The sequence below is a fragment of the Oncorhynchus kisutch genome, linkage group LG3 (genome assembly GCF_002021735.2).
Source record: "Oncorhynchus kisutch isolate 150728-3 linkage group LG3, Okis_V2, whole genome shotgun sequence".
Classification (NCBI taxonomy): Eukaryota; Metazoa; Chordata; class Actinopteri; order Salmoniformes; family Salmonidae; genus Oncorhynchus; species Oncorhynchus kisutch.
This window is the reverse complement of record NC_034176.2, coordinates 71,518,005-71,531,430: the sequence shown is the minus strand read 5'-3', so window position 1 is coordinate 71,531,430 and position 13,426 is coordinate 71,518,005. Positions and strand designations below refer to the sequence as shown.

Below are 13,426 nucleotides of genomic sequence, written 5' to 3'. Positions count from 1 at the left end.
CTAACGAAGCCTTAACCCTGACCTAACGAAGCCTTAACCCTGACCTAACGAAGCCTTAACCCTGACCTAACGAAGCCTTAACCCTGACCTAACGAAGAAAAGGAAGCCGGAAGAGTCTTTCAGCGGCAAAGCAGATGTACGTCGACAAAAACCTACAGACCGAATCGTCCCAGATAGCCTGCACTGTTTGTGTTCATAACGTCTGAATGTGTTTTAACAGGCCAGCGACATTACTAGTCTTGCTGCTCGTCCACTTAGCTTAATTTCCAAACCATCACAGCCATTGCTGAGGTTGTATCTATTAGGCCCTTTTTGTGCATCATTAAGTTTTAACAGGGGCGCGATAGCTTTACTGTTCAAATTTCACACGACTTTATTTAACGTCAGCGTTTCTTCTGCTTCCTGACAAGAAGTCACATTTCATAACTAATTAAATTGATCCCTCCCCCCGCCCAACACAGGCCACTAAACGGAATTATTTGCATCCAAGTGTCAATATATTAAATCACAGGGGCTAATGAGTTGGGTCAACGCTTTCTTTTATCTCTAGTCTTGCATGTGCACATCTTCATCAGCTAACAGTCTCCTTTAACTGGTGGGCGAGCATGTTATGTAAGGCTGGATCTCCCTCCCTGGGCTCAAGCCAAGCTGATATGATGAGACCGTTAGGGCCCCCGAATAATCCCACTACTGCCAGCCTAGCTAACACCATCTGGAAACACCCTATCACTCCCTGCTCTATTATTCTCTTGCTATAATGCTAGCAGTTGGTCTGGCTGGGCTAATTGGGGAACTTACACATTCCCTTTAACAATGTCTATTTTGGTGTGTTTTGCCAATGCATAAATAAGAGTCTCTTAGAAGATCATTTGCGCCCTGGAAAACAACAGAAACATCTGAGAGGCATAAATTAGGAGCCATTATCGTTGTTCAATTAGCAGCCTCCCTTGTGTTTATCTAAAGTTCATTTGAAATGATTCCCCATTATATGGTAGTAGTGTGCTTTGTTCTCACTAAAATGTTAACCAAATAAAATGTTGGGTGCAATTACCGTTCATTGTATTACAAGGGCAAAGCATATTGTGTGTAGACTACAGTACTGTACAGGCTCCTGAGTGGCGCAGCGGTCTAACGCACTGCCTCTCAGTGCAAGAGGTATCATTACAGACCCTGGTTTGATCCTGGACTGTATCACAATTACCGTTCATTGGATTACAGGGCAAAGCATATTGTGTGTAGACTACAGTACTGTACAGGCTCCTGAGTGGCGCAGCGGTCTAAGGCACTGCCTCTCAGTGCAAGAGGTGTCATTACAGACCCTGGTTCGATCCCGGACTGTATCACAATTGGCCGTGATTGGGAGTCACATATGGCGGTGCACAATTGGCCCAGCGTCGTCCGGGTTGTGCGAGGATATGGCCGGGGCTAGGTCGTCATGGTAAATAAGAACTGTTCTTTAACTGACTTGCCTAGTTAAATAAAACATCAATAAAATACAGTGAGACAGTAAATTGGGGGAATTACTGTATTGGCTTGTGTCACATGATCTTTAGATAGGGTGTGACAGGCAAGGAACCTTATTACAATGACTGTAAATAATGAAAACCGAGCAGGAGCCAGAGTGACCTTTAAAGACTATGGAAACCGGCAGAAATGGACCACTTAGGCTGGGGGTGGATATCTACAAACTGTAGTCAATGACTCCCACTCTTGCATTTGCCCTGATAATCTCCTGTATGTTCCAGTATAGGTTAGAATACTATGAGTCATGTTCAAGGAATGTATGTGTGACTCAGAGACACACAAATAGGAGAGCCACACAGCACACTGCTGCAGTAGACTTGGAGCAGCACACCTGCACACTGACTAGCATAGCGGCAGTAGCACCTCACAGACAGACAGACAGAGACAGACAGACGCATCTCTCTGTGCCCATATAGAGGGGAGAGGGATTGTTGCCTTCATTCAAAAACCAATGTGTGTGTGACACAAAGGACTCTGTGTTTAATTAGGAGGTCCCTATTGGCTGGGCAGACAGGACCCGCTTTTATAGAGCTTCCCCTGTGAATTCTATCAGCGCTTTGCAACACTGGGACATGGAGCTGCATCCTGAACATCTCTAAACAGGCTGCTATTCTTTCTAATGTGTTTATGTGGGATTTCAAAAACAGACTCAGAGAGACCGCGAAAGACTGGTAGGTTAATAAAAGCAAATGATATATTCAGGAATTTGTGGCGTAGTCTGTTCATCAATGATAATGGTGAAGAAGAGAAATTATATACAATTCCAGCTCAATGAGTATTTGCATGTAATGGAATGAATTCTACCTTGAGACAGACACACGTGTGTAACTTCAACTGGATGCCAATTTCAGCCTTTCAAAGCATACACTGTCAACAATGGTTTGATTGTGTAAAGGAAGCTTTTGTGTCAACCAGGGAATTTATTGAAAGTTCATACCTTCAAAATATATATCAAGTGAAAAAGGAAGCTGCTACTGATTAACCCTGTATTGGGGCCCTGGCCTGGCCAGCTCCTGGGCCCTGGACCCCTGGGCCTGTCATGCTTCTTCAAGCTCTACTGCTGTTAAATGACCACAGCAGAGGGAGGGAGGCCGGCTCTACGGCCTGGGGATACTGTGCTGCACATATGAGAGGAATCAGGCCCTCACTAGCTCTTGAGCAGGGCCATATGTCTGTCTGTCTGCCTGCCTGCCTGCCAAACAGCCAGCCAGCCAGGCCCCTGAGAGTAGAGCTTCTCTTCAGGCTCTTTCTACACCTTCTCTATGTTAACACTCACCTATAACACAAATACAAGCACGGACATATAACATATAAAGGCACCCACACACATGTACACAAGTTCTGCAGTATGTGTGAGTTGTTGTGTTGTGGTGTTGCTGTGCTTTATAGGAGTGTGTCTGCCTGGCAGGCTGGGATGTGGAGGTGGTTAGCTAGCCCTTGTGTAATTAAATAGTATCTTTAATCTGGGAACTGTCTGCGGCTATTATCATTTAACCCTTAGAAGTCCCCTGCTGTTCCTCCACACCATTTAAAACCACATGTGAGGAAACCTTTTCCACTTTGAAGTGAGGGCTGACAACAAGGCACTGGTCTTTTCTCTTTTAACTAAGGCAATGGAACTTCTTTAAAGCCAAACAACAAGTACCAGCACACTCTGTGCTCTTGGTAGATGCTATGGGGGGGCAAAATATTATGGCGAGGAAATAATTATGTCTGTATTACATTAGAGATTTTTTTGTAACTTCGTATATTTTTGTAGTGACATCAATAAATGTAATATTTCAATAACCTTAAGTCCAAAATAGCTCCAAATAGAACACAGATATAAGAACAATAATTATCTATATAAAGTGAATCTACAATAGGGATCATTTCCAGTCAGAGGGATAAATGGAGATGATTAAAGTGTAGAGTGACTCAAAATGAGTGGATCAGTGGATGGTATAAGTCCTGGGAGGGGTGTGGATGTAGCCACCCTGTGCAGGCTGGATGGCTTGGAGGAGAGGGGGTTGGGAGATTGGGGGAGAGGAGGTTGGGAGATTGGGGGAGAGGATGATGGGAGATTGGGGGAGAGGATGATGGGAGATTGGGGGAAAGGGGGTTGGGAGATTGGGGGAGAGGAGGTTGGGAGATTGGGGGAGAGGATGATGGGAGATTGGGGAGAGGAGGTTGGGAGATTGGGGGAGAGGGGGTTGGGAGATTGGGGGAGAGGAGGTTGGGAGATTGGGGGAGAGGATGATGGGAGATTGGGGGAAAGGGGGTTGGGAGATTGGGGGAGAGGAGGTTGGGAGATTGGGGAGAGGAGGTTGGGAGATTGGGGGAGAGGGGGTTGGGAGATTGGGGGAGAGGAGGTTGGGAGATTGGGGGAGAGGGGGTTGGGAGATTGGGGGAGAGGAGGTTGGGAGATTGGGGGAAAGGGGGTTGGGAGATTGGGGGAGAGGAGGATGGGAGATTGAGGGAAAGGGGGTTGGGAGATTGGGGGAGAGGGGTTTGGGAGATTGGGGGAAAGGGGGTTGGGAGATTGGGGGAGAGGAGGTTGGGAGATTGGGGGAGAGGAGGATGGGAGATTGGGGGAAAGGTAGGTTGGGAGATTGGGGGAGAGGCGGTTGGGAGATTGAGGGAGAGGAGGTTGGGAGATTGGGGGAAAGGGGGTTGGGAGATTGGGGGAGAGGAGGTTGGGAGATTGGGGGAGAGGGGGTTGGGAGATTGGGGGAGAGGAGGTTGGGAGATTGGGGGAAAGGGGGTTGGGAGATTGGGGGAGAGGAGATTGGGAGATTGGGGAGAGGAGGTTGGGAGATTGGGGGAGAGGGGGTTGGAAGATTGGGGGAGAGGGGGTTGGGAGATTGGGGAGAGGAGGTTGGGAGATTGGGGGAAAGGGGGTTGGGAGATTGGGGGAGAGGGGGTTAGGAGATTGGGGGAGAGGGGGTTGGGAGGTGGAGGAGTAAGGGTTGACAGCGAAAGTCACGTGGAGGTCCTTCACAGGAGCAGGAGGAGGAAAAGCAGCTCTGAGCTAGATAAGTAGAACCAGACCAATGACGAGAGCGTTTAAGGCTGCTGGATTAAAAGAGTGAACCAACAATGGTCTCCATAGAAAACCCATATCAGTGGGATCTTTATATCACTGCTAAACATACGGTGCAACAATGCCAGCTCAGAGTTATAATTATAGACATAGGTAATAAAGTATGGATTGTTACTGTGTTATTGTAAGTGTGAGGACAGACAGACACATTGTAATTGACCTAACAGGGGTTTTCTGATTAAAAGCATCCCCCATTTCATCTGGGGAGCTCCATTCCTTAACCTGCACCGTGTGAAGATAAATGTCAGCCTTTCAGGGAATATTTATTATCTTGCGTGTGTGTGTGTGTGTTTGTGTGTGTGTATGTGTGTGTCACTTCGTCTCACACCGTACCAGCTCCATCTTTCAGGAATGCATGGACTGTTGCCATCCCAATGTGCAGGAGATACACGGCAGTTCAGAAGCCTCATGAGAGAGCAGGAATTTCCACCTGGCCTGGATCCGTGTGAGAGATCTGAGGGCAGAAGGGCTGGAGGATCGCGGGGCTGTTGGGGATGGGGCCTGTGGGCTGGATGGCTGGGGCATGGGCAATGACAGCCAACTGTTACTGTGGCCAGAGAGCTGCACTCCATCACAGCACGACAAGGCAGCCCCCCCCCCCCCCCTTCAAACCTCTCTGACCCCCACCTATCATCACAATCTCCCAGTCAGTTGGGCCCTGTGGGCAGGGAGCAGACCTCCAATCACTACCCCCAATATATTGACCTAGAGTCTGGAGTTGTCACTGGGTTGGATGAAATACAGCCATTAGAGAAACTAATAAAAATTCCTCCAATCCATGGCCATTATCTCTCTATAAAAATATCCTCTTCACAGAAACATGTGTTTGGCCAACAACAGCAGTCACCACCATTTTATTAAGTCATTTCATGGACTGCTACCCATGCTGCTAACATATGGCTGTGCTGCCATTCACTCCTATATAATTACAGAAAGCCATATGAAAGACAGCCTGGGCTCTGACGTTAAAATAAAACCGGATTTGTTGCTATTGGGGAGGAATAAAAAGTGGGTGTGATTGTCAAGGAGACAGCCCCTAACAGTCCAATCGAGTGCCGATCGATGTGGCTGATTGATGCAAAGGCTAAACAAACAGGCAAAACAGAGCTCTGCTTACTTAGCGTCTATTTCTGCCTTTCTGTCTTCTTAACTCACTGGCTTTCCATGGTCGCATTCACACAGCTTTGATGACTCTGTTACGTAAGAAACACATGCTCTGTTACGGATCAGATTTACTTCAACATTTTGCTTTTAATTGTCACAAGCCTCAAGTTGATTCCCTAATTGTGTTTATCGAGTTTAATACTTGATTCACATAACAGTAATCCTCTCCCTGAGCGGAATTAGTTTAACAACAACAAGGGACGACTAGAGGAATAAAAAACGAGAGTTTGGGAAAAGAACACAGAGCCTTGAGCTTTAAACTTCTGATAAGCCCCTAACACCGTAATCACAACATCTGCTATCTTAAAACAAGTGACATTGTAATCCCGAAGGACAAAGACTCAATCTCTCTCCCTCCTCTAAGTAGAACTAGATGAAAAGAGAGAGAAGGCCATTCAAAAGGAGACTCGATTAAATTGGACTGTGCCTCGTTCCAGACCGCTCTGCCTGTTTCTGCACCTCCCTCCCTCCCTCCCTCCCTCCCTCCCTCCCTCCCTCCCTCCCTCCCTCCCTCCCTCCCTCCCTCCCCCTCTCTCTCCCTCACTCCCTCCCTCCCCCTCCTCCCTACCTCCTTCCCTCCCTCCCTGCCCCTCGCTCTCTCTCCCCCTCGCCACCCCCCCCCTCCCTCCTCCCTCCCTCCCTCCCTCCCTCCCTCCCTCCCTCAAAGAAAAACCCTGAAAGTGCATAGCATGCCAGGGAGGGTGTCCAGTTACGGTCCTGGAGGTTTTATTTGTACTCCTCCGGTCCGGTTTACAATCCCCACTGATGTGATCAGTTACATCATCAATACAGCACCAGAATCTGAAGCGCATTCCCCCTGGAGCCAAACTACAAGCACTTTGATGGTGAGGACGAAGATCTCTAGTAAAGTCCACTCTTCTCCATACTAACAGCAGGGTAACCCAATCCCCCAGTGCTGTTTTACCACTGCTAAAAGTCTGCAACATGCAGGTTGGAAGCTTATTTAGAGTACTAATTAACTCAAAGCTGTTGTATATTAAGAGGACGGGGGCATTTTTAAGAGCAGATAACAGTGCCGCCGAGGTGCCTCGCTACCTCGCCCCGGCCTGCCTCATCCCTCCCCTCATCCCTTTGGTTGGCCATCTTTACGAGCAGCCAGACCAGCCCCACAGAGGACAGAGTAAAACTGGGTCACGGGGGGAGAAAATGTAATGAAGTAAGCATTAAAGGACTTGCGGTAGGATAAACAAAATGTCTAACATGATCAAACTGATTTGAAGTTGTTGTGAGAGTAATCTTTGCTTGATAAGGGCCTGGTGAGGGTTGTAAACAAGCATATAGACTGAGGGGAGTGCAGCAGATGGTGTAAATATGTGTCTCTTTTGTTTAATTGTAGATATAGTGGTGTTTCATCAGGACAGATCACAGGGACAGAGTCTGGGGAAGGCTGCCTTGGCTGGAGACACAGATCTTTACATCTAGGGGCCTCTCTATCTGTTTGAAATAGAGCCATATACTTTCAGTACCTCCCCAAGTGTGGTGGAAGAGATATAACACCCTCGTCACTGAACTGCTCATCAAGGGGAATTTCCAGGTAGCACATTAGTCTTTTACCACAGCATGAAAGAGTGGAGTGTGGACCTGTCAAAGTATGATGTGTTGTGGTGCTGTGTGAGTGAGCCCAGGAGTAAAGACTCTTTCTTAAGGGGACTTGGTCCCAGGGCATAGGGTGCTCTATTCTAGAGGGTATGCTAGTGAGGGTACTGTGCTAGAGAGCAGAGTGAGATCCTCTTTGGTGGAGTGATGGGGAGTCATTTCTCACAAACACTGTGGACAGTGACAGCAGCACCAGAGGCCAGCTCTCCGGCCTCTCCAGCAGAAGCAGACATTGACAGTGGGGCCTTTCTCTTGGGAAGTGCACTTGAAAGAGGGATGTTTATGGCCCAGCACTAAATCCTGCTTTTGTGCTTAATGCCGTGTAAATCCAAGGGGTTTGCTTTGCTGCTTTGCCTCCACACATCACAGGGTCTGTGGACTGGGGAGAGTCCTGGAGGAGTGGAGAGGGAAGGGGGTGAAGAGGGGCTCTATAGCCCCCTCCACCATTCAACTGGGACCTTTACAAAGTATGCTTTCTACAGGAGGGACAGATTCTCACCAAGGGAAAACATGTTGATTTCAAAGTATGGAACTGATAATGAAGCCATTTGTGATGGTGAATTGAGAGGAGAATTATGTTTTAATGATCCTCCTCGGAACAGAGAACAGAGACAGAGGGAGAGACAGGGAGAGAGAGACAGAGAGAGAGGGAGGGAGAGGGAGGGAGAGAGAGAGAGATAGAAAGAGAGAGAGAGAGAGAGAGAGAGAATGAGAGAGACTGAGAGAGAGCAAGAATGAGCGAGAATGAGCGAGAGAGAGCGAGAAACTTGGTAGTGGGTGTGTGTTGGTAGTGGGTGCGTGTTGGTAGTGGGTGTGTGTTGGTAGTGAGTGTGTGTTGGTAGTGAGTGTGTGTTGGTAGTGAGTGTGTGTTGGGTGTGTGTTGGTAGTGGGTGTGTGTTGGGTGTGTGTTGATAGTGGATGTGTGTTGGTAGTGGGTGTGTGTTGGTAGTGAGTGTGTGTTGGTAGTGAGTGTGTGTTGGTAATGAGTGTGTGTTGGTAGTGGGTGTGTGTTGGTAGTGAGTGTGTGTTGGTAGTGAGTGTGTAGTAGTAGCAGGATAAGTAATAGGTGGGTCATAGGAGAAGACTGCTCCTGGCACCAGACTACAGTAAAGCCTTGGATTTCCTCAGACGTCTGGGCTGGGGCAACTCTGGGCAACCCCTACCCAGAGTAGCCAGCCTGTCTGTATCCAACACTCAGCATGGGTGGTCCCTAACCTGACCACACTGTACTGTACCACCTCACCAACACACATGCCCAACACTCCCCACATACACATCCCACACACTGGCACTCTCCCTCATCTCCTCTCCTCCTGCTACCTCTCATGCTGTTTTCTTTCTTTCAGCAAATATGCCATGTTTATTTATGGTGCCCTCGTTCCATTTTTCTTGGTCTGTGTCTCGTGTGAATACTCTCGCCCCTCCACCCCCATTTACATGTTTTTCTCCATTTTCCATAATTACTTAGGGGAGAAAAGAACACAATCCACTTTGGAGAGAAAACGCATGGCAATGACCACCACCATACACACTGACATTACTCCAATAAAACCTGCATTTTCAATCTGAGCTGAGCATAAAACGACCTATTCTAAGTGCACCTTTATAAATATTATACTCTTGTTCAAGTACATTAACAAACATTTAAAAGACTAAAACTGAATACTGTATAAAACAAACTTCTTCTTCCGTCAAAAACAGTATCTCCTTTAGCCACCACATTGACGTGAACAACGTTTTCCCCGCAATAACAATATGCTGTGAACAGTAGCCCCGGTGCTGTCTAAAGGCCTGCCACGTCGCTCAACTGGGATGGTATCATTTCCAAGGCAGCATTTACCAGCCTCTTTCATGTCCCCACCTCCACCCTCCAGACACTTCTCTCTCTACCAGCAGCAGCATGCTTCATTAGGTGTCGCTACTTTCTCTTCTCTCCATCTTTGTTAATTAGGATGTGATAATTATTCCCCTCCGTCTTTACCCCTCCCAATTACCGATGGCCAATTATCATGTAATGTGAATGACGACTGTAAGACAGAAGTGACAGAAGAATGAAGCGAGAGAGAAAGAAGGAAGGAGACGGAGAGAAAGATAAAGGAAGACAGTAAAGTACCAGTGTAATGTCTGTCAGACAGAAACCCATAGAGGAAACCCCACGAGATTAGACATGTGGCCTGTGGTGGGGTGTGGCTGGGGAAGGAGAGGCCAGTGAGAGAGTAGAAGGGTGAGGGGAACACATGAACGAGCCACTGACCTGAATCTGCTGCTGGAGGATATTGATTTTGTGCTGCTGCTGCAGAAGCTGCTGCTGTTGTCTGGCAATCTGTAGATAAACACCAGAGAAGAAGAGTCACGACAGTCAGAAACATGTTCCTCTCATCTCAGAGTACAGTGCATGCTTATACCACTCAGCCAGGCCGGGGACCGACTATCAACTGACACTAAGGAAAACATGACACTGTAACTGCAGGACAGTATTTGCAAACAAGAAGTCATGGTGATCTGAGCCCCATTACAACATATCACCACCTGCCTAAAGACATGACAAGTCAACAGTGGCCTTCAGCATTAGGCATAGTATAGCAGAGCTGTCGAGGATGTGGCCTTGCTGGCCTAGCTTGTTTTCTGGCTATGTGCTTGCCGAGGAGGGCTGTGATGGACAGTCTGAGATGGGGAAGCACAGACGGAGATTGATGTGTTTACAATGGTGGTAACTGGTGTAGGCTGAGCTGGACCGGGCCGGGCTGGGTAGGAGTGTTCTGTCAGACTCCTATCCCTCTCCTCTGAGTGGCACGGCATCTATCCCAGCAGCCTCTCTGTCTAACTACATGCTCGCTTCATTGAGCATGACAACCTAGTTTTAAGTGTCATTTAATTTTCATTTTCAAATATAATTACAAAGTCTTCCCTGTAAGATATCAGTCGTCTGCAAATGTGTCAGGATTAATTTGTGCTTCTTCACGAGTGTCAACAGTTAATTACTGTGTCGTGTATGCATGGCTAAATGACATTCTAACTCTGGGCAGGTTCTCCTCTTCTCCCCCCACTCTATCCTACCCTTTTCTTCTTCATTGGGGGATAGACAGATCTGCTCTCTCTCATACATGATGGCAAAACATGCAAATATCCTAAATCACTATATCATTTATTAATATCAACATAGCATACCATGGAACACCCTTCTTCATAATACTGTGATTTCACATATGGAAGAAAACAAAAAAACAAATTTAGTTGATAGTAAAAGATGATTGAACAATAGCATGATTGAAAGGTATACAGTACTGTACATAACATCCCAGGTAATTGACCTTTACAGTTATTAACACATGCAGGACTGAAAGCTGTAGGGAGAAGGCTAACTGTAATTGTAGGCTACAGTCCAGGCTGGTAATTTACTCCTGGCCAATAGGAGGTGATAATAAACCCGTCGCCAGTGTGGACAGATCCCGTCCTTATTTCCAACCAGACATTAACACAGTTCATGGGCTGTGCTAATTTGCTGATTTGTACAATATGCCTCATTTGGCTGATTTGTGCCACCCTTCTAACGCAGGGAGAGATTGTTCTAGTAGGGCCCTATTTACAAGATATAGACGACCTCCAGTGTTTAATATCATGTTTAATTCACATAGCCACTAAAATGTGTTAATACAAGTCATAATGACATTTTTCTCAACACACAGCATAAATGTGGGTGAGAGAGCATGACGACACTTAGATGTAATACTCAAGCTAATATATGGTAAAATAAAACATATTTTAAATCTAATATTATTTCAAATTCCTACTAAATAATAACCCTTTATTGGCATCTTTCAGCAATAAAGTTCCCTGATGAATCAATAGAGGGTTAAGGGATTTTGTAAGCATTTAGTAAAGGGAGGAATATGTGTAATGACAGGAAAGTGACAGAGAGAGAGAGGGAGAGACAGGGAGAGAGAGAGAGAGAGAGAGAGAGAGAGAGAGAGAGAGAGTGAGAAACAGAGACAGAGAGACAGAGAGAGAGACAGGGAGAGACAGAGAGAGAGAGAGAGAGAGAGAGACAGAGAGAGAGACAGAGAGAAACAGAGACAGAGACAGAGAGACAGAGAGAGACAGAGAGAGAGACAGAGAGAGACCGAGAGAGAGACAGGGAGAGAGAGAGAGAGAGACCGAGAGAGAGACAGGGAGAGAGAGAGAGAGAGAGAGAGAGAGAGAGAGAGAGAGAGAGAAAGAACACACATACACAACCAGTGTGTTCTTACCTGTTCCTGTTGCTGGCGGGCCAGCTCCATTTGCTGTCGCTGTTTCTCCATCTGTGAGGCGGCCAGCTTCTTCTGCTCATCGTGAGCGGCCAGGAGCTGCTCTCTCAGGCTGATCAGCTGAGTGATCATGGTGCTCAGCTGGTGCTCCTTCTCTACCAGGCTCTCTGGAGTACCTGGGGGGGGGGGGGGGGGGGGGTAGATGTCAGCAGGGTGATCATGGTGAGGCGTGTCAGGTTGGAGATGGACACACAGTACTCACATGTGTACTATACAGAGAATACCCTTGAGCACACACAGACAAACATATACAGATACAAGCATGAGAGAGAACATCTATGAAGAACCACGAAACAGGTTTTTTCTAGGCATCTACAGTATGTGCCAGGATCCCTATTTCAATGAGATGAAAATAAATGCAGAACATGTTTTATTGTACTATTCATATCAACATCTGAAATACTTGGCCTGTCAAAGAAGACTTTAGTGTCTCACGCCAGCCTTGATCTGCCACTGACTGTGGAATGACTTCCTTAACAGTGCTGAGGTCACAGCCCTGAGTTGTCAATTTTAGCTGCTCACAGCTTCACAGAGAGTGAGAAGAGAAAAGGGGCAGGGAGGGATTGTTCCCCGGGAATAAGGAGAGCTGTTGGGAGGGCTGATGGGGGCTGATGGAGGTTGTGGGGGGGCTGATGGGGTGAGGTGGCAGATGAGTGCCAAAGTCACAACATAGCAGCAGACAGCAGCCCGTCACATCCTTCTCGTCTCACTCCCCTTCCTCTGTCACACCACCAGCTCATGTAGCGAGATGTTGCCACTGTCTCTAATGACTCACCTCCTCTCTTCCTCCTCTCCCCTCCTCCTCCTTTTCTCTCTAATTAGGGGAGGAGCAGACACAGACAGCTCTCTCTAAGAGGGTCACTGCATGTAGACATCTATAGCTACTCTACTGCATCCTCTGACAAGTGACAACACATAGCAACACCAACTAGACTGCTGCCCTGAAATACACACAGCTACTGGAAACAAAGTGAGACATTTCCATAAACAAGAGGAGAGAGAGGAGTCATGTTTCTCCTGGGTGATGGATAATTACTAGATCACCAACAGGTGCCACGCCTCCTAGACACGCCCACAACACTACGTACCACGGCTGTCCAAAGCTGCTAATTACTGGAAGCAGTTTCAACCCTCTGATTAATAAGAGTGAATGGTTGAGAGCGCTGGGCAAGGACACAATGATGAACGCAGCCCCGGTGAGGATGTGTGTCTCCTCTTCCTCCAATCACATGTCCTAGTTCAGCGTCTGTGATGGAGAGCATCTCCACTGCTCTGCTCTGTATCTTCGCCTAATCAATGCTAAGTGATCCTCCCATTGACTTACACAACCAACATAATTGCCAGTGAGAGGATGGACAGTAACTCACTCTCCTCTCGCTGCACTCCTATGTGACAAGCAGAGGTTGGAGCTACTGCACAATAAGAGAGAGAGAGAGAAGAGAGAGAGACAGAGTGAGAGAGAGAGAGACAGACAGAGTGAGAGAGAGAGAGAGAGAGAGAGAGAGAGAGAGAGAGACAGAGACAGAGACAGAGACAGAGACAGAGACAGAGACAGAGACAGAGACAGAGACAGAGACAGAGACAGAGAGAGACAGACAGAGTGAGAGAGAGAGAGAGAGAGAGAGAGAGAGAGAGAGAGAGAGAGAGAGAGAGAGAGAGAGAGAGAGAGAGAGAGAGAGAGAGAGAGAGGGAGGGAGAGAGAGAGAGAGGGAGGAGGAGTGGGAGGGGTAAAGAG

General features: G+C 47.3%; 1 protein-coding gene across 13 annotated transcripts in view; it reads right to left on the bottom strand.

Moving 5' to 3' along the window:
* The window catches only part of sox6 (SRY-box transcription factor 6), a 200,594-nt gene that overhangs the window by 65,027 nt on the left and 122,141 nt on the right, over positions 1–13,426 (bottom strand). For 10 of the 13 annotated variants that reach the window (XR_004206768.1, XR_004206765.1, XR_004206766.1 and 7 more), the window contains 3 exons: positions 11,635–11,807; positions 10,556–10,579; positions 9,642–9,710 (listed from right to left, as the gene is read on the bottom strand). Coding sequence is in view for 9 of the 13 variants with exons in the window: in XM_031813468.1 (XP_031669328.1) it covers positions 9,642–9,710; positions 10,556–10,579; positions 11,635–11,807 (266 nt within the window). In the remaining 4 variants the exon portion in view is untranslated. The remainder of the gene's footprint in view (positions 1–9,641; positions 9,711–10,555; positions 10,580–11,634; positions 11,808–13,426) is intronic. The other 3 variants (XM_031813513.1, XM_031813529.1, XM_031813553.1) reach the window with 1 other exon arrangement.